The following is a 24,399-nucleotide window of genomic DNA, read 5'->3' as shown; positions in this document are numbered from 1 at the left end:
GTTTCTATGTACAACAGCAAGTTACATGTCCTACATATGTAGTTACATGTCCTATATATGTATTTACAGCTCGGATTATTTCCAACGTGAATGTCGTAATAAGAATGTCGGCAAAGAAAGGTTTCTTCTGCAAAATGGCCTTGTCTATAAACCGTGGTGCAGAAAGGCTTCTGGGATTGGCTTTGTTAGAAGTAAGTTATAAGTGTTATTTATGTTTCATATTTTCTACACAAAGTCAAAAAGGCTATAGATACAGGTGTTACTTTTCTGACAGGCATTAACATTAGTGTTACTGTTGGCTCCAATGTTAAATTTTTGCATTGAGCTCCATTTGTTGCAAACTTTTAGTCCTATATGTTATTTTGTTTTATTTACTTTTATTTTTATTTAATATATCAATGTATTGTTGTGTGTGTGCGTGAATATGTGTGTGTGACAGTGTGTGTGTGTGTGCGTGCGCACGTGCATGTGTGTGTGTATGCGCATGTGTGTGTGTGTTCAGTAAGTTCAAAATGTTTATCTATAGTGATCAATCTCTTCATCCATCTTTCTATGGGGTGGGATGTAGCTAAGAGGTAGAGTGATCACCTTGGATGTGATGGATATTCACTGACTGACTTTTCTGCATCATATTGTAATTGTGCCACGATCGTATGGAACAGATTCATTGCTGACCCAGTGTGATCCAAATGCTCTTATGATGGTGTTAACAGGGCTCAGACTTTAGAATTTGTCACACACAACATTTTATTTGTTTAATTGCTGTGGGTAAAATGGCCCATCGATGGCAATTTTGAGCCTGCCTATGGCAATTTTTGTAGAGGTGACTTTTACAGCAAATAAATATAACTGAAAGGTTATTTTGTTGAATGTAGACATATTTCAAATGTACAAATGTTAAATACTGGCAGATAATGTACATCAGATATATTAATTTTTCTGTTGTTGAGGAGTTTTACTGACGACAGTAATTTTTATCCAGTGGCACTTTTATGCAATCAGTGATGCTCCCAATCCATGGCAATTTATATCTCAGCAATGACAATTGCAGTCGTTAAGTTCGAGCCCTGTGTTTAGATTTCCATATCTGTGACCCAAGCATTTTTTTAAATTTTTTTATCTTGTCAGGATCTGATCTCTGTAATCAGTAGGTCATCCTGAGCTAACCTTTATGGTGATCTTCAGCTTTTTCAAACTTAAACAATGGAGGAGGCTGTTTTAGAAAAATAGGTGGCTATATTTACTAAATGCATAGAGGTTTACAGCAGTACTGTAAGCATGAACAATAGGTAGCCAAAAATCTCGTCCTGCTGCCTTCTTGTGAACACACTGAAAAAAAGGGTAATTAAAAATAATTTTTTTTTAATTGGGGTGGGGGGAGGGTGGACAGGGGCAATTGTTTACCATATAAGCTTATATTTAGCTTATTAAAATAACACAAAAGTAAAAGGAAGCAAACACATACGTAGTAACAAGCACTTAATACATCTCAAGCAGTATCACCCAAACCTCCCCATAATAATACAACATATCTGACCCTATAAACATTAAACATATGACTTGAAAAGTGCTTAATACGCCTGTCTCAAATTCTCAAGTCTTTAAAAAATCTTTGGAACTTTTACTTCATTTAATCAGAATTTCAAAAAAAAATAATTTCAGACTGTACCTTGCCATCATTGACTAATGGGCAACTTCATTGTCCTAACTCTAACCGAGTCTACAGGATATGTCATGTTGAATGTGCACCAGGCTACGTAGAGGTGCAGAACAAAGTACAGTGCATGGAAAATGGCAGTTTTGATGGACCAGTCCAGTGTCAACCTCTAGGTAAGTGGCAGTATGGTTCGCAATCTTAGCATTAGGTGCACTGTAGTGCATATGTTTGATATGCACTTACGGTGATTTTAGGGCTAAGATCACTTCATGGAACAGGGTCCAGGCCTGGTGCTTATAAAACTTTAAGATTTCTTTTCAATATTACCTGTCCTCAAACAAGTGCATTTCCCCCCCACGTTAGTGGACTGGTCCGAACATCCCAACAGTGAATGGGATGGCCTAAATCTTCTGCTGCATGCTCCTTTGTAGTTCCGGTCATGTGACTATAGCTTCCTTATTTTTCTCTTCGCTTTCTGGTTCAGACGTACTTTTTTGGCTCTGTTATTTTGGAGTCAAACTTGAGTTTTTTGTGTGATAACTATTCGTGTGTTTGACGGATTTGTTTCTGTCATTGTTGTTATGTTTCTCGTTGTATTTTTTTGGCATAAACACTTGTTTTCAAGTGTGTTTTTCTACCAAAATTGTTGTTTGCCAGTGAACGTTGCGTGGTCGCCATTTGCAAAGATGGCGGCCCTGTTACCGGTTATGTGTTAATGGGGTTTTTATTATTTCTCTTTGTAGAAATTATATCATGTCTGATGTTAGTGCTTGTCGACAACATTCCTGTTCTCGGTGCAGGAACTTTTTGTCGCGCGATGACCCACATGAGCTCTGACCGTCTTGTCGAGTTCCTTGTTCGGCAGAGGTGAGATGTGACACTTGTATCAAGCTGACCGATTCGGAGTTTGAAAGTTATTTGAAGATGCTGTCAACCAGGTCCAAGAAGTCGGAATCTACACCGGCGGGGTCTATGGCGCCATCTATTTCCGACTGTTGTAGATGCCTTGAAACTGATGTTACCGGCCATGTTGCAGGATACATTGGCAGCGATGACAGCGGCGGCCAGGGCGGATCCACAACCTGCGGCGGAGGGGTCCAACCCCCCTCTTCTTTGACAGCGGTTCCTACTACTTCCCCGGGACCTACAGATCCACAGAATTCTCCAGCAGCGGCCAAGCATTTGTCACGGGTGCCAGCGGGATCCAGTCGTCTAAGCGTCCATTGTCTTCAGATCGCCGGTCTGACCCATCCTTGAAGGGGCGCATGGGTCCACGGATCACCATGCTAGATGTAGTAGAAGTCATTCACCGCGGACTCCAGCGGCTCCATTGGTTCCACCACGGAGGCCATTGTCTGTTGCGGGATCTATGGTTTCCTGACGGGACCGCCCACGGTCTGGCTCTCCAGTATCCACCGTCCACGGTCCGATGCTACAGCGGCCCATGATCTACCAGATAGACATGCCTATTCTCGAGTACTCCGAGATTTTCCAGATGATGTGTCGAGTCCATCGGTGGCGGACGACCCAGAGGTGACTGACCACTTGTCATTGAGGGAGTGACTAGCGGTAGTTTATGAAATGCTGTTCTCCATTTAGTTCTCCAGTATCCAGATGGGACCATCCACGGTCCGGGTCTCCATCGGGCCATGACCAGACCGACCAGGTTGCCTGTTCACGGGTGCTACGTGACTTTTCTGATGATGTATCGCTGGAAGATCTGGATGCGGCGGACCACCTGTCACTGAGGGACTGTCTGGCTGTCATATATGAGATGTTACCGTCGCTGGCCAATCCACCGGTTCCAGCCAAGAAGGGTCCAGTTCTGATGATCGCCAAGGAGGTTCCACTGGCAGATGTCGTCATTCGATCGTTGGCTGCCACAGCCCTCCCCGTCAATTTAAACGGCTACCAGTAACCGGCCCGTGCAGATCGCTTCTTCCAGCAAGCAGACGGAGCCCTGTAACGAACTGGAAGATTGCATCATCGGCTCACCGTTCGGTACTGTCTTCCCGTTATTGATCGAAGTGATACAGCGTCCAGGTTTCCACTGCTGGTCCGTGTCTCCGTTTGCAGTCAGTACATCGGACCGTCCACACCGGTCGGCAGCTGATACAGCATTCAGGGTTTACGCCGGCTCCTGATGGGACCGTCCATAGTCCGTGTTTCCGATTGCAGCCAGTACATCGGATTGAATTGCCTGTGCCAGGTTACTGAGTGATTTTCCAGATGATGCATCGGCGCCTACCGTGATAGAAGATCTGGACGCAGTGAATCACATGGCTTTGAGGGATTGTCTCACTGCGGTGTATGAGATGCACCATCCACTGGCACCATTCTAGAAGGTTTCCTTTTTGATGACTGATCCGATGTCGCGGTTTCCATGAGTCAGCTTCGTTTGTGGCATTCCCCATTCATCACAACGAAAGTATCCTGTCTTGAACCTATCCTTCAATGGTGTGGCGTCGGCCTTGGATGACACTGTTTCCGGCGGGACCAGACGTCTTCCTAGAACTTACGTCCAGTCGATGGCTTCAGTTCAGTGTAGATGTTTGTACATGCTGTCCTATTTGATGTTTTCCTGGCTTCCATAGCTCCTCAGGTGCAGGATGCCAGATGATATGCCTTGTTCCAGCTGTCGGCTTCGATGTTGGTCTGCCTTACATCTTCCGTGACGTCGATGTCCACTACGGTTGCACACTATCGTCAACCGGCTTGCCTGAAGCGATCCATTCTTCACTTTCAGCACAAGCCGGACATCTTGGCAGACCTGTGGTCTACATCCAAGCTGTTTGCCGTGAAGGGGTTCGACGTTACAAGTGTTCCGGGTTGGTGATGAAAACAGTCTACTGGTCTGGTCACTTGTGTTGGGACCCCGTGCATCGGTCCATCTGTTGCTCAAGGAAAGTTCAGCGATATTCGGCAGATCGTTCACTATATCCGGTGGCGATGCAAGACAGTCGCTACTTCCGCTGGTTCCGGAAGTCATCCAGTTGCCATCACGTGGTACGGGGTTTTTACCGTGACCATTTTACTACGGTTCATTGCGGCTTATCAACCCACTGACGTTCACTGTTGTTACCGCCAGCGTTTCTGACCGATGCTGTCTAGATTGTCTCTGCTGATGTCTTGCACTGGGTTGTGTGACGGCCGTGGATTTTAGCCGGTTGCTGTTTGCGTTGTTTCACTTCCACTTATATCAGGCATATAGCGTAGCAGGTCTCTACGCTGTCATTGGCTCTTGACTGTTTCACGAGATCACTGTTTCCGATGTCCTGGTTTCTGCATCACTCTACTACTGTTTCATGAAGTATCATTGCAAGAGTAATTTTGACGTCGGCACAAGATTTGACGCTTAGAGGTTGACTCCAGCTTCGCCGTATCCAGTTGTTTCTGAATCCATGCATTCAGTACAATAACTCAGATTTGCTGATCCGGTTACCAGTCACCCTGCAGTCCAGTCTCTGATGGTGGCAATGCTAGGTGAATGTCTTCGACGGAGTTTCTTTACGGCCATTCCAGGCGACTCGTCATCTGTTCACCAATGTGTCATCTCAACGACCAGACGTTGTCCGGGCTGTGGTCTCCAGAAGATGCTGTGCTACACATCAATCTCCTGGAGATGTTGGCAATCTACAATGCGATCCTTCACTGGCGTCACCAGTTGATTGTTTGAGGACAGGTAATATTGAAAAGAAACGGGCAACGGGCAACTGTATTTACGTGCCCCTATCCACAGAGGTTCAGGCACGCCCACTACGGATTTAGCCTCTGACTTCGCCAGTGACTAACTCCAGAGCAGGGGGGGGGGGGGGGGCGGGGGGGGGGGGTAAGTTTGAGGTGGGCGGAATTTGGAAAAAAGCCATTTAGTAAGCGCGGACCAAATAGCAGACACTTCATAAACTTGAAGTAACACCGAGTGGGAGCCGTGTTCTGATTGGCTGAATTTCGATTCCTCAGTGAAGCCTGTTTTTTACCTAAGTCTACAAAGAGTACTGCATACCAAAACATGTCTGGACTCTAAATTTTAACCCAAAATAGTTAAGACTGCTCGGCCGAAAAGTTTTTAAGGTGATTTTGAGCAATTGAACGGGCGCCAAAATAAAATGCGTTAGACTACTTATAAAAAAATAAACATAAGAATTTAGAACTGCTTACAAAACATTTAAAGTCTAACTAGCCCAATAAAAGAGGTTACTCACGGAGGCAAAGGAGGTTGGTAGAGGGGATGTCGTCAAGGAGAGCTGATGAAGAGGGACGAATCCAGATGGTGGAGGGCTTGCCGGTATGTGGACTTGGCGATGTTCTCGGTGATTGGACGGTAATCTTCCACGGCAACGGTCTTGATGACGCGGTGGATGGTCGGGTTGTCCATTTCATCGAGAAGCATCCCTTGGTGGAAAAGTCCCCTCCGGCGGACAGTAAGGCAGATCCCTCTCCCATCTTTCATAGTAATCCTCCGCACCGAAAACTCTCCTTCCGTTAGCGGCAGAGGTTCGTAGGTATTCGGACCAGGTTCACAAAGGAGCCGACGGACATCCCCGATGTTGGTCTTGACCAGCCTTGAGTAGCGCGATGGTAGCTTGCCAGACTGTAATGTCCAAGGCTGGCCGATGGTCGGATCATCTATCGGCGGTGAGGTTGGTGTAGGCGGTTGAGTCGGCGGACTTGGCTTGTCTGGTTGGTCGCCTGGGGACACAACCGCCTTTCGTTTTCCAACGGCCACAAGACGGGCCTGGGTTTCTACAGCGCCACTCTTCCTGGGTGGGGGTGGCATCGCTGGAAACCCGGAGGCTGAAGGCTTCGGAGATGTGGGGGGCGATTCCATCAGGGCCCGGTTAAGGTCCGTGTCCGGCTTCGCCACTGGCAAGTCAACATCTGGATCCAGCAGGGCTGTAACAGCTGGTCTCGCTGGTGTAGACTGGGGCTTGGGGCGTACAACGGAAGAAGTCGCCGCCGGTAGTTGAGCTACCGGTTTTGACCTCCCCCGGTCCGCCCCTGACGCGGTACTCCAATAACACTCCGTAAGAAGCAATGAGTCCCCCCAGGTGGGGGGGTAGCTCGAGAGAGCAAGCGCACACGTCCTGCTTCATCTTAGCTCAAATGGGAATGCAAGAATCGAATGCAACTGAAAATGCAACTGAAAATGCAAGAATCGACTGTTGAAAAGAAATAGAGAAAACTTGGAGTGTTTTCTCTTTTATAGAGATATTACCTGTCCACAAGTGTTTATTCCCGCCCGAGCCTCCCCACTTCCCCTCATCCGTGCGATGCGCTCAGTGAAAAAGAAGGAAGCTATAGTCACATGACCAGAACTACAAGGGAGCATGCAGTAGAAGATTTAGGCCATCCCATTCACTATTGGGATGTTCGGACCAGTCCATTAGCGTGGGGGGGAAATGCACTTGTTTGAGGACAGGTAATATCTCTATAAAAGAGAAAACACTCCAAGTTTTCTCGGCCCTATGGGCAACCTAGGGAGACACCCAGCATCATAGAGGTCTATAATTAACGAGCTACTCTTGATTCACTAATATCAAAACCTATATTAGCTCGGCCATTTACCTTTCGACCGACCGTTCAAAATTTCCTCAAATTTCCTCAATCAAAATTGCACACCCCTTTCTCTTTGGCATTAACGGCTCCATTCAAAATTCCATAGCACCACCACCACCCCCACCCGCCTGCTACCGATTCGATCGGGCTGCTGGTGCTCCCTTGCACCTGCCAGTGCAGGCGGTCCCTCCTCTCCCCTCCCCCCACCTTTCCTGTCATGGACGGAGGAGCCGGCCAATGCCGGCTCTTGTGCCCACGACGGGCGTGCGCTACAACAGCTTGTTCTGAATGTGCACGTAAAACCCTATAACCTGACCTGACCTAAGTTTTCTCCAGTCTGAACTTGAGACTCTGACAGTTTTATAAGCTCAGGTCCAGGTGTTTTAAAATGCAGAGTATATTTTGTTCAGTATCACATCACGATTCACTATGCAAGTTTTGGAGATTGCTACTCAATTTTAAAACATTAAACAGTCGTTACTAATCAATTTTCAATAGACTAGAAATATTGCTAATCAAGATTTTGAAAACAAAATGTTCCCTGAAATTTCTCCTTCCAGCCAGCACACCACGACTGGTAAATCAAAGGCCGTGGTATGTGTTATTAACCTTTTTTGGTTTAAACTATGTGGAGGTGTCATCAAGCAAAATGTTCTTTTTTTTTCTCAGTGGGATGTGTCTGTTATGTACCAAGATAGTTTGAACCCATAGGTATTCATCTATATTGTGTCAAATAAAACTGTTTTGAATGTCTCTGGCAGTGTTTGCCATGTTATGATGAAATGCCTCAGACATTTGTGTATAATTTTTATGTCAGATTGTGGATACTTGCCTGCTGTTAGTGATGGAGAAAGGATCAGCTGTGACGAGAAATATCCTAAGAGAGTTGGTAATTCGTGTAACATTTCCTGTCCAGGAAATGCTTCGCCTCGAGTTGTCAGGTGTTTATCATCTGGAGACTGGTCCAATGAATCGGAGTGTGCTAAACCTGCTCACTCAGATGGTATGATCTTCAATGTTTTCTGCTCAAAACACAGGGTTGTGTATAATTTATCAGGGCTTGAAATAGGTTGTAAAATATTTTTTAAAAATAGACTGAAAGAAATATATGTCATGCTGGAAATAAGACAACATGAAATGACTGGAATTTTGTCTTTAATATGACCTGCTGGAAATAAGACAACATGAAATGACTGGAATTTTGTCTTTAATATGACCTGCTGGAAATAAGACAACATGAAATGAGTGGAATTCTGTCTTTAATATGACCTGCTGGAAATAAGACAACATGAAATGAGTGGAATTCTGTCTTTAATATGTACCAGGGGCGGGATGTAGCCCAGTTTGTAAAATGCTCACTTGATGCACAGTTGTTTTGGGATCAAACCCCTTCGGTGGGCCCATTGGTCTATTTCTCATTCCAGCCAGTGCACCATGAATGGTATATCAAAGGCCGTGGTATATGCTATCCTGCCTATGTGATGGTGCGTATAAAAGATCCCTTGTTACTAATGATCAATAGCCGATTATTAATAAATCAATGTGCTCAAATGGTGTCGTTAAAGAAAACAAACTTTAAGTGTGTAGAAAGTGAGATCCTGTAATGTATATTTTAGAGCATTGTGGGTAGGGTGGGCAGTATTCTAGTCCTCGCTCTGCTGATACCTAGAGTCACTTACATAGCCTGCACATATATGCATGTATACCAGTTTTATGTAAAGGTCATCTGTTCATAGATGCTTTGTTTTTTAAGTCTCACTGGTGGCTTCTGTAGACAGGTTTGATTGTGTGTAGATGATACAAAGCTTGTTATTTTAACTGTGTAAAGTCTTTGAACCAAAGTAATAAAAATGGACCGACAATGTGTGTTAGTTTCAATACACATGCTAGTTCAGGGCTGAAAGACAAGCAGGCTAGGGCCGAGTTCAGCCAGACCGAGCAAAACAAAAACTTCCACTAGAGTGGTCTATGTGCTTCATGTTAAACCAAATCAGATAGTTTGTGAATGTTAGGAAAACGTTTGTTGGCTGCTCTCAGGGTGCATATAGGTCACTCTTGACAGTCAGCCAAGATGTCTGCACGTGTCAAAAGACAGCGTTGCGGACATTAAACAGTACAATTGCACGCAAGTAAATCTTGATGTAAATTTGTAAAAAAAATATAAAAAAATAGTTGTTTGCATCAGTGAATACTTAATTGCTGTTTCGTTTGTTTATTTCCTTTGTCTTTGTTAATTTCACACCCATGCATATTGCGATCGCGGGGAAATAAACAAGCAGTGTTTATACAAATTGTGGTTAAACATTCACTGAATTTACAATAGTAGTATACAGTAATCATGGCATTTGTTAGATAAAATAATATATAAATTTGTAGACTGGGGTGACATCTCAAAAGTTAGCTAGATTTTAAAAAGGCCGTAAATTTCAATTCATTATCTCTTTAATAAAAAATTAAAAAACTAACATAAAGGGAATAGTTGTAATAATGTGAAACAAGCATTCTTAGATTATGTATTTTACAAGCTAAAATCAACTAGCATTTAACACAACGTGGAAATCAACAACAGTGCTCAATAACATGGCACAAATTACGAAATTGTTGGGGTGGGGAATTGATGGGTTACTTTAAAAAAATTTTTAAAAAGAAGTTCAAACCAACATAAAGATTGCTATTTTAAAGAAATAATGAGCTCTGTTTATAAAAAAAAGAAAAGAAAAAGGGTATGGCTCTCAAATTTTTATTTGGAAAAAAACCCCAATAAATAAAAGTTAAATAACACCTCCATAAATATCTACCTACCCCCATATTTCTGTATGTTTGTTGTTTAATGTCATAGACCTTAGAAGTTGGGGTGGGTGGTTGCAGGGGGCACTGACTTTCAACTCTGCATATCCCCCACCCTGAAATAGCAAAGTAATATATTAACTGCCCCTACCCCCATTGCTGTCTTTGATTTTGATCAGAGAATATGGTTTTGTTATTCAGATTTATTCCAGTTTGTACATAATTAGCTGAAAAAGATGCATTTTTATATTCCTATATAAATACTCATACAGTACTGCGTAAAACAATTTTGGCTAAAGCATTTTCAATATGGCTAATAAAAATTCCATTTGGCTACTTTTTTGGATACAGGTATATTTTATCTAGGGTGATCCCTGCATTGTACTCTTAAGATCAAGTTTGACTTGCATGGTAATTTTCTAATTTTCACAGAGTTATGGCCCTTGAACTTAGGACATACCAAAACATTGGGGCGAGGTAGGGGACATCTATTACTTCAGCAGAACAAAACAAACTTGTTGAATTCAGAGATCTTATGTTTATATATTTCTTTTCCAGGTGGTGGTTTGAGTACAGCTGGCGTAATAGTAATTGTGTCAGTCTTGAGTGTGGTTGTGGCATTTAGTGTTGGTGTAGCTGTTTGGTACTTCTGTAACAAAAAGAAGCAACGAAAAATGCCTGGTTAGTTGTAATAATAGACAACTATTTTTCTTGGCATGACCTACTAAAGGCAGAGGCATACAGATTACCTTCTTCTTCAGCTAATGCTTATTACTACCATGAATTGTTTTCAGACATTTCAAACTGCTAGCGTTGGATAAAAATAAGCTGTTATTTTGTTCTCATATATGGCTGTAGTGTCATAATTTGGTTATAAATACTGGAAACAATCGGGATATAACAGTTATATAGCTGGCTGAATAGAGTGTACTGAAAACCAAAAGAAATGCAAAATATAATTTTAAGCTGTAATATTAAATTTTCATTTTTTAAGAAGTGATTGGGCTATTTCTCATTCTAGCCAGTGCACCACGACTGGTATGTTCTATCCATGGTATGTGCTATCCTCTGGGATGGTGCATATAAAAGATCCCTTGCTACTAATGGAAAAATGTAGCGGGTTTCATCTCTAAGACTATATGTTAAAATTACCAAATGTTTGACATCCAATAATTGATGATTAATAAATCAATGTACTCTAGTGGTGTCGTTGAACAAAACAAACTTCTTTTTTTAAACTTGGCCCGTAACTTGTTATGACTAGTAGGCCTATATTATGTGTGGTGATAAGTCTATTTAGCATACTGTTTTGAAAACTGTCAAATGCCCATGAACAAACGATCACCCAGTGCTGTCTATACACAGTTTCTTAAATCAGAAGACGCAGATCTTGTTTCGTCCTTATGACAATAAACTTACATTAGGGAATAATAATTTGTATTGTTATGTATCTCTTTGCTTGTTGTTATTTTGCAAATATGTCAAACATAGCGCTGTTTAAATTATTTTTATGAAAATTGTGTTTTCGTGTGCTTTAAACTATTTTTTTGAAAAGGGTGTTTGCGCGCTTAAAAATGAAAATACCAGAAAATTACGGAAAAAATATTTCCATTAGGTTGGTCGCCCTCTGTGAGTGGTCGTTTTTGCTCCAACGTAGCCTGCTAGTATGCATTTTTACTTGGATTTTTTTAAGAGAGAAAAATACTATAACCGCATTTCATTCTGTTAATGCAAATTGAAATATATATTTAGTTAAATAGTTTATTATATTATCACGTCCCTTTGTCCCAAACTAGATTACCGGACGCAACGAAAATGAATCAAAATGGCTGCAGGAATAATCACGGTTTTTTTCATCAACTCTTAAAATTACGTGTTTTTCATTTCTTAAAGTGTCAGTATGTGTTGGTGGTCCGTGAATGCATCTTTCCAACACATAAGGCTCAGTATTAAGACCACCCTGCTATTGCGGATTATGACCATTTAAGTCAGTCCCATTGGTTGTTTTTAGTGCATTCGACCCCGTCAAAGTGACCATATTATGATAGCAAATTTTTCCGCATTTTTTGTTTACATAAGTGTTGAAAAGATACGCATCTAATGGTTTCTTTGTTCTCTCAGATTGTTAACAAATGGCAGGTAGGACAGTCAAAGAGTAATCATGTTAGTTTAGTCTGTGGAACATGTCCAAATAAAAAAAAGTATACCAATACTTTCAGTTTCCGAAAAACATTGTCATCTAGTTAATATTAATGAGCGAATATAATGCGCTGATTGGTTGTTTTTATACTGCAGTCAATCGAGTAACCCACAAGACTGCACACATTCCGATTACAGTGACATGCTAATTAAACACACTGACCGTACAAATTATGTAACTTATTAAGCAGAGCATCATTGCAATTACTTTTAATGCCCAGCCCAGAACGTTGATTACTCTGAAGTCGTCTCGACAAGTGTATATTATTGTTTAGTTGAAGATACACATTCACCTTCATCCCAATATGACAGGATTGAGCTAATTGATAATTGGAATATTGCTCCATCATGATGACCAATTAATCCAATAGGTAACAAAATAAGTGTTATTTAGAGAGGTGATATTTACAAAGTGAGTTTGTGTGTTTTGAGCGAGTTATGTCAAAGCGATAAAAATCAAACTTTAATGTCTTAGTAATACTATCACTATTTCAATATCATTTTATACGCAACATCATTATTAAAAATGAGGACTCCAAAGGAAGGGAAAACATGCGCAAACTGACTTTGAAGCAAAAAGTTAACTTAATAAACGAGAGTGCAGGAAAAAGTCAACGCAAGCTTGCAGAGACCTTTGGTATTGATAAAACACATACCGGTACAGAAATGTTAGACGAACAAAATAAAGAAAACGGTTATGTGTACGTTCTTCAATAGGACTGAACACTTTCATATTGGAATGGTTCCAACTAATATTCAGTGTTCATAAATTCATATTGACATAGTTCTTAATTCTATTTTAGTGCACATTCAGTGGATTCTATTGTGTTATGTAAACAATTCAAATAAATAATATTTGCAATCTATTTCTTATGTTATAATTGTATGTAATTTGGAATCAAATTAAAATGATTGTGACCCACTAATATGATCACCCCACTAATAACGCCAAGTCCCATGGTTGGTCTTAATAGTGAGATTTACTGTATCTTGTTTTTAGTCATTATCACAATTGGATCCCTTTTTTTTCAGAATCTGTGTCAACATCAGTATCCACCTCCACCTCCAGTCTTGAGAGGAAAACTTCACCTGAGGAGGAAGTCTGTAAACCTCTTCTCCTGGGAGGAAATAATGAGAGACAGGAAGCTTTCTCCGAGCTGATCAGCGAACAGAGAGAACAGGCAGAACTTAACCATGGAGGTGTGGCTTTGCCTCTACAAGGGGGTATGCCTCAACAGATGGCTCCGCCCACACAAGGAGGTCTGACTCCACATATGGCTCCACATAAACAAGGAAGTCTACCTCCAAAGATGGCTCCGCCTCCCATACCCAGTGACCCACCTCCATCCTATCGCACAGTGGAGAATTCGACTCTGAATTTGACTAGTGGTGCTGATTATCATGATGATCTTGGTGCTGGAATGTCAGCCTCTGCAGGTACACTTCTTAGTGAAAACATTGTTCAAGATTTCTCAACATATATATTCATTAATTTGTTTGAATCGCAAATCCAGTTTAATACAAAACTTCAGCAAGCTGTAAGCCAGTATTAAGATATGTCAATGCACTTTATTTTTAATGCTTATTTATTATAAGTTGTTATATGATTATTTTCCATTTTAACCCCATTGCACATGATATCCTGTTTGGCAACACTAGAGTGTTTTTCACTTATTCTCTGTACCAAGTTTACAATTACCATATTGCAAATATTTATTCTATTGTTTGTTGATGCACATTTGACATAACATTAAGTTCTAAACCCATACCATCTCTTATAAGAGGTTTTGCAAAAAACACATCATGGGAATAAAACAAATTACCCTCAAATTATATATATTTAAGCTAATTTCTAGTACAGGGATGAAGACAAAAAATGGAAGGGCCAAGGTATCCAGGTTCACCTGAAGTAATTGTTAATGCAGTATGCAGAGACTAAAGGCAGAATTGTGGGTGCTGCACTTTTCCATCAGATGCCTTCATCCCTGTATTAAAAAAGGAAATTTATTCTATGCAATTTGATGGAAATTTGTAAAGGAACCATTTTATATACACTGAAATGTTTCATAAGTTGGTGTGGATTTAAAATGTAATAATATTTGTTATTAAGTTCTATGCCCATTCATTGGTTCCCTTTTCACACAAACGTATTATATTTATCATTGACGCCCAATAGCCAGTGTTTTTCCCATGTGCTGGGATGCTATTAAAAAGTTAGTTTTTTTGTACGTACATGATGTATATTCATTCCTGTGTTTTTTTTGTCTTTTATTTGTTCATTTGTTATTCAGTTAATAATTTAGTGCATGCATACTGAATACATAATATTAGCACCGGGCCTAAGGCTTTGTTGTATGCTCGGAATCCCAGTATTAAATTATAACTGTCATTTATCACTGTTCTTTTCTGCAGCTGATCCCGACGAGACAGAGCTTAAACAACCAGTCTTCTCACCTCCATCAGCTGGTAAATATCTCTTTCAATGAACGGGAAAACCCCCAGTTTAAAGTCATTCAACACCCATCCTGTAACACCATTCAGGCCCACACAACTAGTGGGGAGTGTCTAGCCTCTAGCCCTATTTTTACCTTTATTTACAGTGGAACCTCGTTAGTCCGGACTCCAGTATTCCGGAATCCTCGCCTTACGGACGTTTTTTTTGCAAAACGAAACAACCACTCAGTAAAGTTATTCATTAATCCAGATATTCAGCTTCTGGAACCGGACGGCGATAATTCTGAACCAAATGTAAAAAGTAAAGGCAAATTGCTTCGTTTGACCGGTCGCCGCTGATTGAACATAAAAGTAATCCGCCAATTAACATTCAAGGAATCAACAGAGATAAAATGGCTGCACGGGGTTTCACACCGCAGTTTATTTAACCATTCATCTGTGTTTATTTAGTGTCAGTCGGATAGAGCACAAGTGTTCACAAGTGTTTGTTGTTTTTTTAGATATAATTTCTTTGATCTATGTCCAGACTGGCTGTTTTATTTTATGAAAAAATAAATAAAAAATATTTTTAAAAGTAGGTAACTCTTGATCATACCCTACACTACCCCATGACCTCGTTTTGTAACTACCCTCCTAACTTACCTGTATGATTTATTACTGAATACTGGTCATAATTGTTTTGGTGTCCAACTTAAGAGTATTGTCAGTCACCCAAAATAAAGACAAAGGGAACGTCTTTATATGTTATTGCTATCAAAACACCAGCATGCAACTCTTTCACAAGTGGAACAATGCTCATTCAGTTTCACACTGGTTTTGAGAGTTGTATTTCTGTGCTAGGGGCAGAGGGATGTATCATGTTGGCGTTTATATTATATCAGTAGATATAGCAGAAATGAATTATAATTTCGCCATTTAATATGTTTGAAATATAATCTGCCAACATAGAAACTTTAAACTAATAATGATTGCATATAAGTGAGAAATAATATGCATTCCTCAACAACGTACCCACTTCGTGGAAATGAACTCAACCATGTGGCCTAGATTTACAACATTAACCGGTATGACAAAACACGACTAATAAAATTTAAAACTTGTCGCTAGTAATCAAACATTTAGTATCAACAATGCAACATGTCTTAAACAGTATTTCATTTTATTTAATCGCATTTTCTAACTTTAAGACAAGCACCTGGCAGTACACTACTGAATAGTAGACTGGCCTCATGGACATGCAAATAGCGCTTATTTACACCACGAGGCGGATCAAGAAAAGAAAACTGGTTGAAGAAATGTTTGGTTCTAAAAATCGTATTTTGCATTTAATCTTTCGCAAATTTTTTTGCCAAACCGAAAGTTCTTTAGCAATTTTTTTTTTGGTCAAACCCCCCCCCTCCCCCCCCCCCCCCCCAAAGAAAACGTCATGAAATTACTGCCCATGAAATCGTGTGGTCGCAAAGTTATTCTTATCATTGACAATGTGGCCAGCCACGCTTGTGGGAATGTGGCATTGGGTAATGTTAAAGTCCATTTTCTACCACCGAATACCACAGCTCACATATGGGGGAATTATTCGAGCATTCAAGGCACACTACCGACGGTATTTAGTGAAGCCGTTTCTCAAATGTTTCGTTTTTATTTTGTTTGTGAATCAAGGGAGGTTACTCACCATGTACATTTCAGTAATCCGGAAATTCATTAATCCGGACGTTTTTTTTAATAACCATACTGTCCGGACTAACGAGGTTCCACTGTATATAGAAAATTATACATTTTCGCCCGGCTGGTTCATACGGGCCTGCTGTTGCAGTTTACTGATGCAAAACACAAAACGGCTGCTGATGTAGTAGAGAATACTACATCAGCAGCCGTTAGATACCATTTATCTTGCAAGTTGTTTTAAAATGTATCTAAAGAGCAAAATCGAGTTTGATACGCTTTTAAACAACAAGTTGTAAGATAAATGGTATCTAACAGACACAAATGTAGTATTCTATTTCTTCAGAGAACAGTTTTAAAATAAATTTAAACGCCTTTTCCAACTAAAACCTAAGTACGGCCCTCATGTTTAAAGTTAACTTATGCATCACAAACAAGTCATTTTCAGGTTAACTTGTGCTTCATATCTAGTAATTGATTTCTACTGTGCTTTAGCATTGGTGACCTGGTCATCATCTAGGTGCAGCCAATCATATATCTGTAAAATGTTATCGCACATATATGTGTTAACAAGTATGTGTTATCAAAAATAATGAATGATGTTCAACAGTTGTGTAAGAAAATCCATTTCCATCAAAACGGAGCCGATGAATTGACATGTAACTAATGAATCATGCTAAGACTTGGGTAAATACACATTATTAAGTTCTAAAGTCATACCTACTAGCGTAACATTTTTTTAAAAACAAATCTTAGTGTAAATAATAATAAAAAAATTCTTCACAAATTACTATGAAATTGCATAAGTTAAATCTTCGTTTTTTGACACAGTGATGAAGGCAACTGATGGAACAACAGGTAAAGCAATTGCACATGCAGTTCTACTTTAGTCTCTGTGTTATCAATTACTAGCAATAATTCATTTTGTAGTCACCCTTGTATTTATAATGAGATTTAATCTATTCAATTGGATGGTTAGTTTTTAAGAAACTTTTTATATGGGTTTTAGCATTATCTAGTGTTATAGTTATATGCCAATTCATCGGTTCCCTTTTGATGCAAATGGACTACCGGTGTATATTGTTTAATAATCTACTTTTGCTATCTACTAAATACAGTAGCTGTTTTGATGCAACATACAATATCTTGTCACCATTCTGTGTTGCATGCAATTTATGATGTGAGTCATTAGAAACATGTTTTCCATCTGACTGTCCGACCACATAAAGATTTGATCAAAATCGGATATGAAGTCAGGCAAGCCTTTATCTATGTAGTCCATTATACACTAAGGTCTTAATTAAACGGTGAATACCACCAAATCAAATCCAATAGACGACGATAGTAACATATGCCTAAAACTCCTACCTGCAACACATCAATTGACATATACACCACAGATACTACCACCCCTCTACCTTAAAATAAATTGGAAAAAATTGGGGGTTAAACTGCTCATTTCAGAGATAACGAATAGCGCACAACATTCGAATACTTTTTTTTTTTACAGGTACCCCATACATGTTTCATGCACATGGCTACTTGACACAGTGATACTAGATGAAATAAAATTGCATACATTTTTGCCCAGATGAAACTAATTTTTTTTTACAAAAACACTCACATTTATCACCAATGACAGGACTTGTAGTATTAACTGCTCTATCAAAAGTTGAGTGCACCTTGAACTTTGACCCAGCTGGAAGTTACCTGGTTTCGTACTACCTATAAGCAATCATTCAGCTTTCAAAATGAGTGTATGTTTCAGGTGTGCGGTCTAACCAGGGACTTGGAGCAAGAGTAGGGGAGGAATTTGCTTGTGGACCAAGTGAAACAGTTGACTATGGTAAGAATTATAGAATAGTGGCCACTCCTAGTTTTGACTCGCCTTGTTAGACTTTGCATTTATATTGAGTTTTCACATCTAATTCTAGAAAATGTGAGTACAGTATTAAGTTTTCAGTTTAGTTCACAAGTGAAAAATTGGATCCACATACACACCACCACCATCACCATCATCATATACTGTATTTCTTATATTATGATTCCTCTAATATTTTAACTGGGAATTTTTCAATGTCAAAATACTTTTAAAAATATGACCACAGACAAATTTATTGAATCTGCAAATGAAATTGTTTTGACCACCCTGCTATTAGTACTTCTTTTTCATAATGTTTTTGTTTCGTTTCATTTTGTTTAAAGTGATGAGATTGTGGCAAATAGATTTCACCTCTTCCATAAAATTGATAAATGCTAAGCCTTGACACATGAACAAATAAATGGAGATATAGTGGGATCACAGTGTGAGGGTGGACAAGAGAAAGAGACAGTGAGTGAGTGAATGAGTAAGAGTACCATATGTACATGGTATTACAGACCTGTAACTAGGATTTTGAGATGTGAGGGTGGTTTACAGCATCTGTGCTTGCTTGCAGACTCGCATATTGGAGTTTCCAGTAACAAATTAAATTACAATTAAAATACATGACGGCTCAAGCGAAGGGTTTAAAACCCTTCCCCCCCCCCCCCCCCCTTCCTGGATCAGCCATTCATAGGCGTATGGGCTTCCATTTTTATAAGGAGGCTGATTTTTGCCCAAATTAAATAAACATCTCCAATCTGGATAACAGTTATATAGGGTTGCATACGAATCACTATGCCTTTTTACATGGATTACAACTAATATTGTAGTTAGAATGGTGGAAATACATGGAGAAACTGTTTCAGGCTAGATCATTTTGCCCAAATATCTCTATTGTTTTTGCCCAAATTGAGGATATCCCCATCACCAAGGGGGCAGTTGCCCCCCCCCCCCCCCCCCCCCCCCCCCCACACACACCTGCCCCCCTGCCTCATACAATTATGCAGCTACTATTTATAACAAACAATTTCGGCAGGTTTTCACTTTAAAAATTACAGATTTGCCCTGTTGGATTCTGATTCTGTTTTATGTTTTATGTGTAAATTGATACATTTATTTGTATAGGCATTGGATGATGACAACAACTGGTGGGGACAGTGGGTCAGCTGTATATTAATTTGAAGTCTCAATGGGGGATGCATTATCTTCAGCATTGGTGGGGAGACTCGGAACCCCTTTTCCCCTCTTTATCCAACACATACATCATAGGCCCACATTCTGATTAACCAGCACCATAAAGACAAAAAAAAAGACAAAAACTTTTGTTTTCTAAGACAATTGATTGGTGGTCATGAGTGGTAGGAGTGATCGCAATGAATGATTTTATTTGCACCAATCTCTAAGAACGAAATGCTTTTTGCAAGCAGCCATCTATATTGCAACCAATTTGGTTGTATATGCGATCATTTCTTTCGATTGGCGACCTGGACATTTTATACGGTCAGTCACCATCAAAGTTGGATATATAGACAGATCATCAAGGGCCATACAAGGGGGCAATTCGGGCAATATAGTCTATATACCACTAAACTTAGCATTGAACTTGTTTCAAAAAGGAGCTATTCAGCTGGTGAGTTGTCATTCGGGGACTATTACTGTTACTTCCTTCATTATCTAATCCTTTGCTTGTTATCTTATTCTTTTGTCAAACAGCTGACGCAGATACATGTTCAACACTGCTTGCAGTCTTGCACGAAACACAAAACCAGGTCACTTACAATAAATTAAAATACCTTTTGGATGTTAATTCAAAAGAAGTTAAAGCAACGTCAATTGATGGAGCTGCTGAGGAAATATTGGGCTATAGTAAAGAATACACTGATTGGATTGTGTAAGTTTAACATAAAACTTTGTCAGTTTGTTGATGCATGTGTGATATTTAGTTAATACTCGGTGCATGTTTGTTTTCTGGATGCATAGTATTATGAAAGACTGTTGATGTGTTCTGAATACATAGCATGATATACTCTGTATGTGTGTGCATGTCTGTTTTATTGATGTGTTCTGAATACCTAATAATCTTAATAGGCTGTGCTAGTAGAATCAAATATGCAGAAATTATCTTACTTTAATTTTAGTCTGGTGATACTACAATATACAAGGCTTTGTTTTGTTTTAGTTATTTTGTGGTAGTTTGGCGGTATTTCAGATATGGCCTTGTCATATTCAAACTCTAAACTTACTGTGTGTATTGAGGACGGCTGCTCTAAATTGCAGTGTTATGTTTGCTGTACATTAACCAGGGTATGACAAAAAAAATTAAAAGTCACTAGCCACAGGGCTAGTGGGTGTGTAAATTCCACTAGCCCACCAAAATAAAGCACTAGCCCAAATTTCTGATCAATTACAACAAACTTTATATAAGGCTGAAAAACAATGTTTCCGGGAACTCGACCCTTATAGGACCTGGTTTTCTCTGTTTATTTATGTACATGAGTATAATTTTTTTTTCTATTTTATTTTTTTACTATTAGCATTAGTATTAGTATTATTTGGTGAAAATTTATCTCAATCTGTAGAGTTGAATGAAGTTTCAGAAATAAGTTAAGTGGTTTTTTAAACTGCGTGTCCTACCCTATTTTGTCACATTTGATCCTAAACAATTGTCTAATTTTTGCTTTCCCCCCCCCCACCATACCCACCCCTCATCTGGAGGGGGTAAGTAATTTAAACAACTCCTCTAACCACCCCAAACAAAAAAATGAAATGCACAATACAATGTTGCATGATAATGCATGGTATTTTTTTCAGTGTATTCGGTAGTGAATTGTCACCAGGAACGGTTATGTCAGTTGCTCAAATAGCCTGTAGGGCAATATATCCTATGTCAGACAGATGTCAACAAATATATTAGCAAGATTTAACTTGTTAATTGATAGACAAAAAAAGTATTATATTGTACAGGTGTGAAACGTTAAACAAACTGCTACGCACATTAAACACATCAAGCCAGCTCTGTTATTGCCACTGAGGTAAAAAGAGTTTCCTTATCACTCACTGAGTGGGAGACATTATTAAGAATGCTTTGTCTCGATGGATTGCAGCAACCATCAAACTGGCGTAGGATCGTGTGCTTCAGAACTTCTGCATTAGGCCTCATAAGATTCATGCTCTCTCTGATTCTCTTAATTTCCATGAATCTTTCGACATCATCAAGGTCATGAATGCTGCATTGTGAAAAGGTTGTTATACATTTGACTGGTTCTACTTAAGATATAAGGCTGTTGGGCATGAAGGTACCCACAGGATACAATCTGTTATTGCTGGCTGGTAAGCGGTTTTGGTAACTTCCCACCTGCCCTCAGGGAGGTCTTCCATTGGTTTAGTCATTTCAGACCTTAAAACCGAGGATCAGATTGGTAGCTATTTGCAAATATACGCTTACATATCTGGTAAGGGGGGTCATTTCCGCTATGGAGGATCTAGCTCATGCTGAATAGCATATTTGGTTGTGTTAGCACTAGGTAAATATGAAAAATAATGATAGAATGTGTGCATGTCTGTTTCTTTCATGTTCTGAATACATAACATGATAGACTGCATGTTTGTTTCGTAATATCTTCTGAATACATAACATTATGATAGACTGTGTGCATGTTTGTTTTGTAATATCTTCTGAATACATAACATTATGATAGACTGTGTGCATGTTTGTTTTGTAATATTTTTTGAATATATAACATGATAGACTGTGTGCATGTTTGTTTCGTAATATCTTCTGAATACATAACATTATAATAGACTGTGTTCATGTTTGTTTTGTATTATCTTCTGAATACATAACATTATAATAGACTGTGTTCATGTTTGTTTTGTATTATCTTCTGAATACATAACATTATAATAGACTGTGTTCATGTTTGTTTTGTATTATCTTCTGAATACATAACATTATGATAGACTGCATGTTTTTTTCGTAATATGTTCTGAATACATAACATTATAATAGACTGTGTGCATGTTTGTTTTCTTGATGTTTTCTTAGAGGGGATGATTTTCCATTTCACATTTTGGCAAATTCCTTTTTTTTTTACTGCTTTTTTCTCACCTTTACAGTGGATTGCAGAATGTTAATACCATATTAATTTACATGCTAAGGGGAGCTAAAAATTACTCTTCTTGAGCTAGTCTCTCAGGAGAGTGATGGAGAGTGAGAGTGATAGCTCCCCTTGAACGATGGGGTCTGAATTCAACCATATAGTATGAATTAATGCATGTTATGATTTAGTTCAGGGCTCAAAACAGCAGCCTGCAAAAAGCAAAAAAAAGACAATATTTTTATAACTAGTAGGTGAAATAAAAATTTACCTGCTAAAATTACTAAAAAAAATCACAGGTAATTTTTCAGGAGACAGATGTATGTACGATCGTCTCATCTTCCAGTTAGCTAAGGTTGTGTTATATTTTAAATTTTATAATGCTCTAAGATACATCTGAGAGGTCCTAATTCTCCACACACCCCATGCTACTTCCAGCAGGCCATATTTTACTTCGTATTTCGAGGCCTGTAGGTCTGTTTACGAATGACCCAAGAGTAAAATAAAAGACATCAAAATACACAGTACTATCAGAAATCAACACTTATGTAATCAGCACTAAAATCAAATGCATAGCCTATATTATTGAAGTTAAAATCATTCCACGATTTGTTTGTAAATGTTCCATGTCTACAGCAAATAATTGTAATGTACAAGAACAAATTTAGGCCATTGTTTCGGCTTACAAAACTGTTACAAATTAGTTTTAAAGGTGCAGACCCTAAATTCAGCCCGTGAAAATGGACACTAATTTTAATTAATATACAAACCTGTAGCACATCTGGATAAGGTTATAACAGAGAGAAGCTAAAGTCTGTGATGTTTAAATGGGGAAATACCATCCAAAAATAGACTAGAGCTTATCTCGATAACCATTATTTCTCCAACGAACATGCATTTTTAAGAATTATGAAAAATGCATTTTGGGGTATTACAAAAACTTGGATAACCTAAAACCACTTCATGTGTATGAAAATGAATATTCTAAATAATAAAATGTAAGTACTCCTAATTTAGATGATAAAAAATTGCTCCAAAATTAAAAGTAGGATCTGTCACATTAAATAATAGTAAATACATGCCAGCATATTATAATAAATGTTTATAACTGTGTTTGAGCATGAAATAGAAATTTTATTTTAAAAAGAAATAATAGCAAAAACAATAAAAATCTGCAAAAAAAAATCCATAATTTCATTTGTTTTTCTGTGATAGTGGAAAATCATCCTCTCAGTTATCTGAATGCATAGCATAATGTTAGACTGTGTACATGTCCGTTTTATTGTGTTCTAAATACATAACATGATAGCCTGTATGCGTGTTGATTTTATTAAAAAAAAATTAAAATAAAGAGTAGACTGGGTGCATGTCAGTTTTATTGACGTTTTGATTGCATGTAGGTACAGTGATATTGATTATTTTAAAACCTTTTTTTTTTCAGTGATCGATGCCAAGGTTTGAGGAATACACCATATACATTGTTTATTGAACTCATGATCCAGGCAGATAAAAAACTAGGTCATCTTGTAATGTATTTTTCGAAGATGAGAAGTAAGAGAGTAGATGTTTTGAGGGAGATAACCAAAATTCATCCTGAGTGTAGTTTTTGTACTCAGTATTACAAAAAGCACCATCTAGTGTAGAAACTTGTAATAGTAATAATAAAATCTCTTCATGTATTTTGTTAGGTTTAAATTGTTTTGGAGTTGAATTTGCAGATAAACAAAATGACTAATGTCCAGCACAGTGAGCCCTGTGTTAAGCAGCCTCTAACAAACTACATGATGGAATTTAATCTGGTTTTCTTCAGGCCTCTGATAATTGAACATTTGCATAAGCCATTTATGGGTTACGCAAAAACTAAATTCAGGAAACCCATTTCGTTTTTACATAACCCATCATATCATGTAAATGATATTGTAAATTCAATGCGCAAACGAAAAATGGGTTACGCAAACTATACTTACACGAGCTACGCATGAACAAAACTCACTCTCGCAATTTTCAGACACGTTGTTTAACGACACCACTAAAGCACATGGATTAATTAATCATTGGCTATTAAATTCTTCTGCTTTCTTATGTAACAAATATATAACAAATATATTAGACCTTTGTTAGAT

At 38.8% G+C, this 24,399-nt stretch overlaps 1 protein-coding gene across 1 annotated transcript in view; it reads left to right on the top strand.

Annotated features, from left to right (window-relative positions):
- The window catches only part of LOC121376119, a 39,116-nt gene extending 15,161 nt beyond the window's left edge, over positions 1-23,955 (top strand). The window contains exons 5-13 of the mRNA XM_041503920.1: positions 70-191; positions 1,663-1,830; positions 8,031-8,216; positions 10,559-10,681; positions 13,232-13,636; positions 14,612-14,665; positions 18,084-18,161; positions 19,893-20,070; positions 23,718-23,955. Of these exons, the coding sequence (XP_041359854.1) occupies positions 70-191; positions 1,663-1,830; positions 8,031-8,216; positions 10,559-10,681; positions 13,232-13,636; positions 14,612-14,665; positions 18,084-18,161; positions 19,893-20,070; positions 23,718-23,919 (1,516 nt within the window). The 3' untranslated portion in view covers positions 23,920-23,955. The remainder of the gene's footprint in view (positions 1-69; positions 192-1,662; positions 1,831-8,030; positions 8,217-10,558; positions 10,682-13,231; positions 13,637-14,611; positions 14,666-18,083; positions 18,162-19,892; positions 20,071-23,717) is intronic.
- The last annotated feature ends 444 nt before the right edge of the window (positions 23,956-24,399 follow it).

The sequence above is a fragment of the Gigantopelta aegis genome, chromosome 6 (assembly GCF_016097555.1).
Source record: "Gigantopelta aegis isolate Gae_Host chromosome 6, Gae_host_genome, whole genome shotgun sequence".
NCBI classification, from domain to species: domain Eukaryota; kingdom Metazoa; phylum Mollusca; class Gastropoda; order Neomphalida; family Peltospiridae; genus Gigantopelta; species Gigantopelta aegis.
Note: the sequence above shows the minus strand (reverse complement) of the source record. Positions and strands in the feature narration are given on the sequence as shown.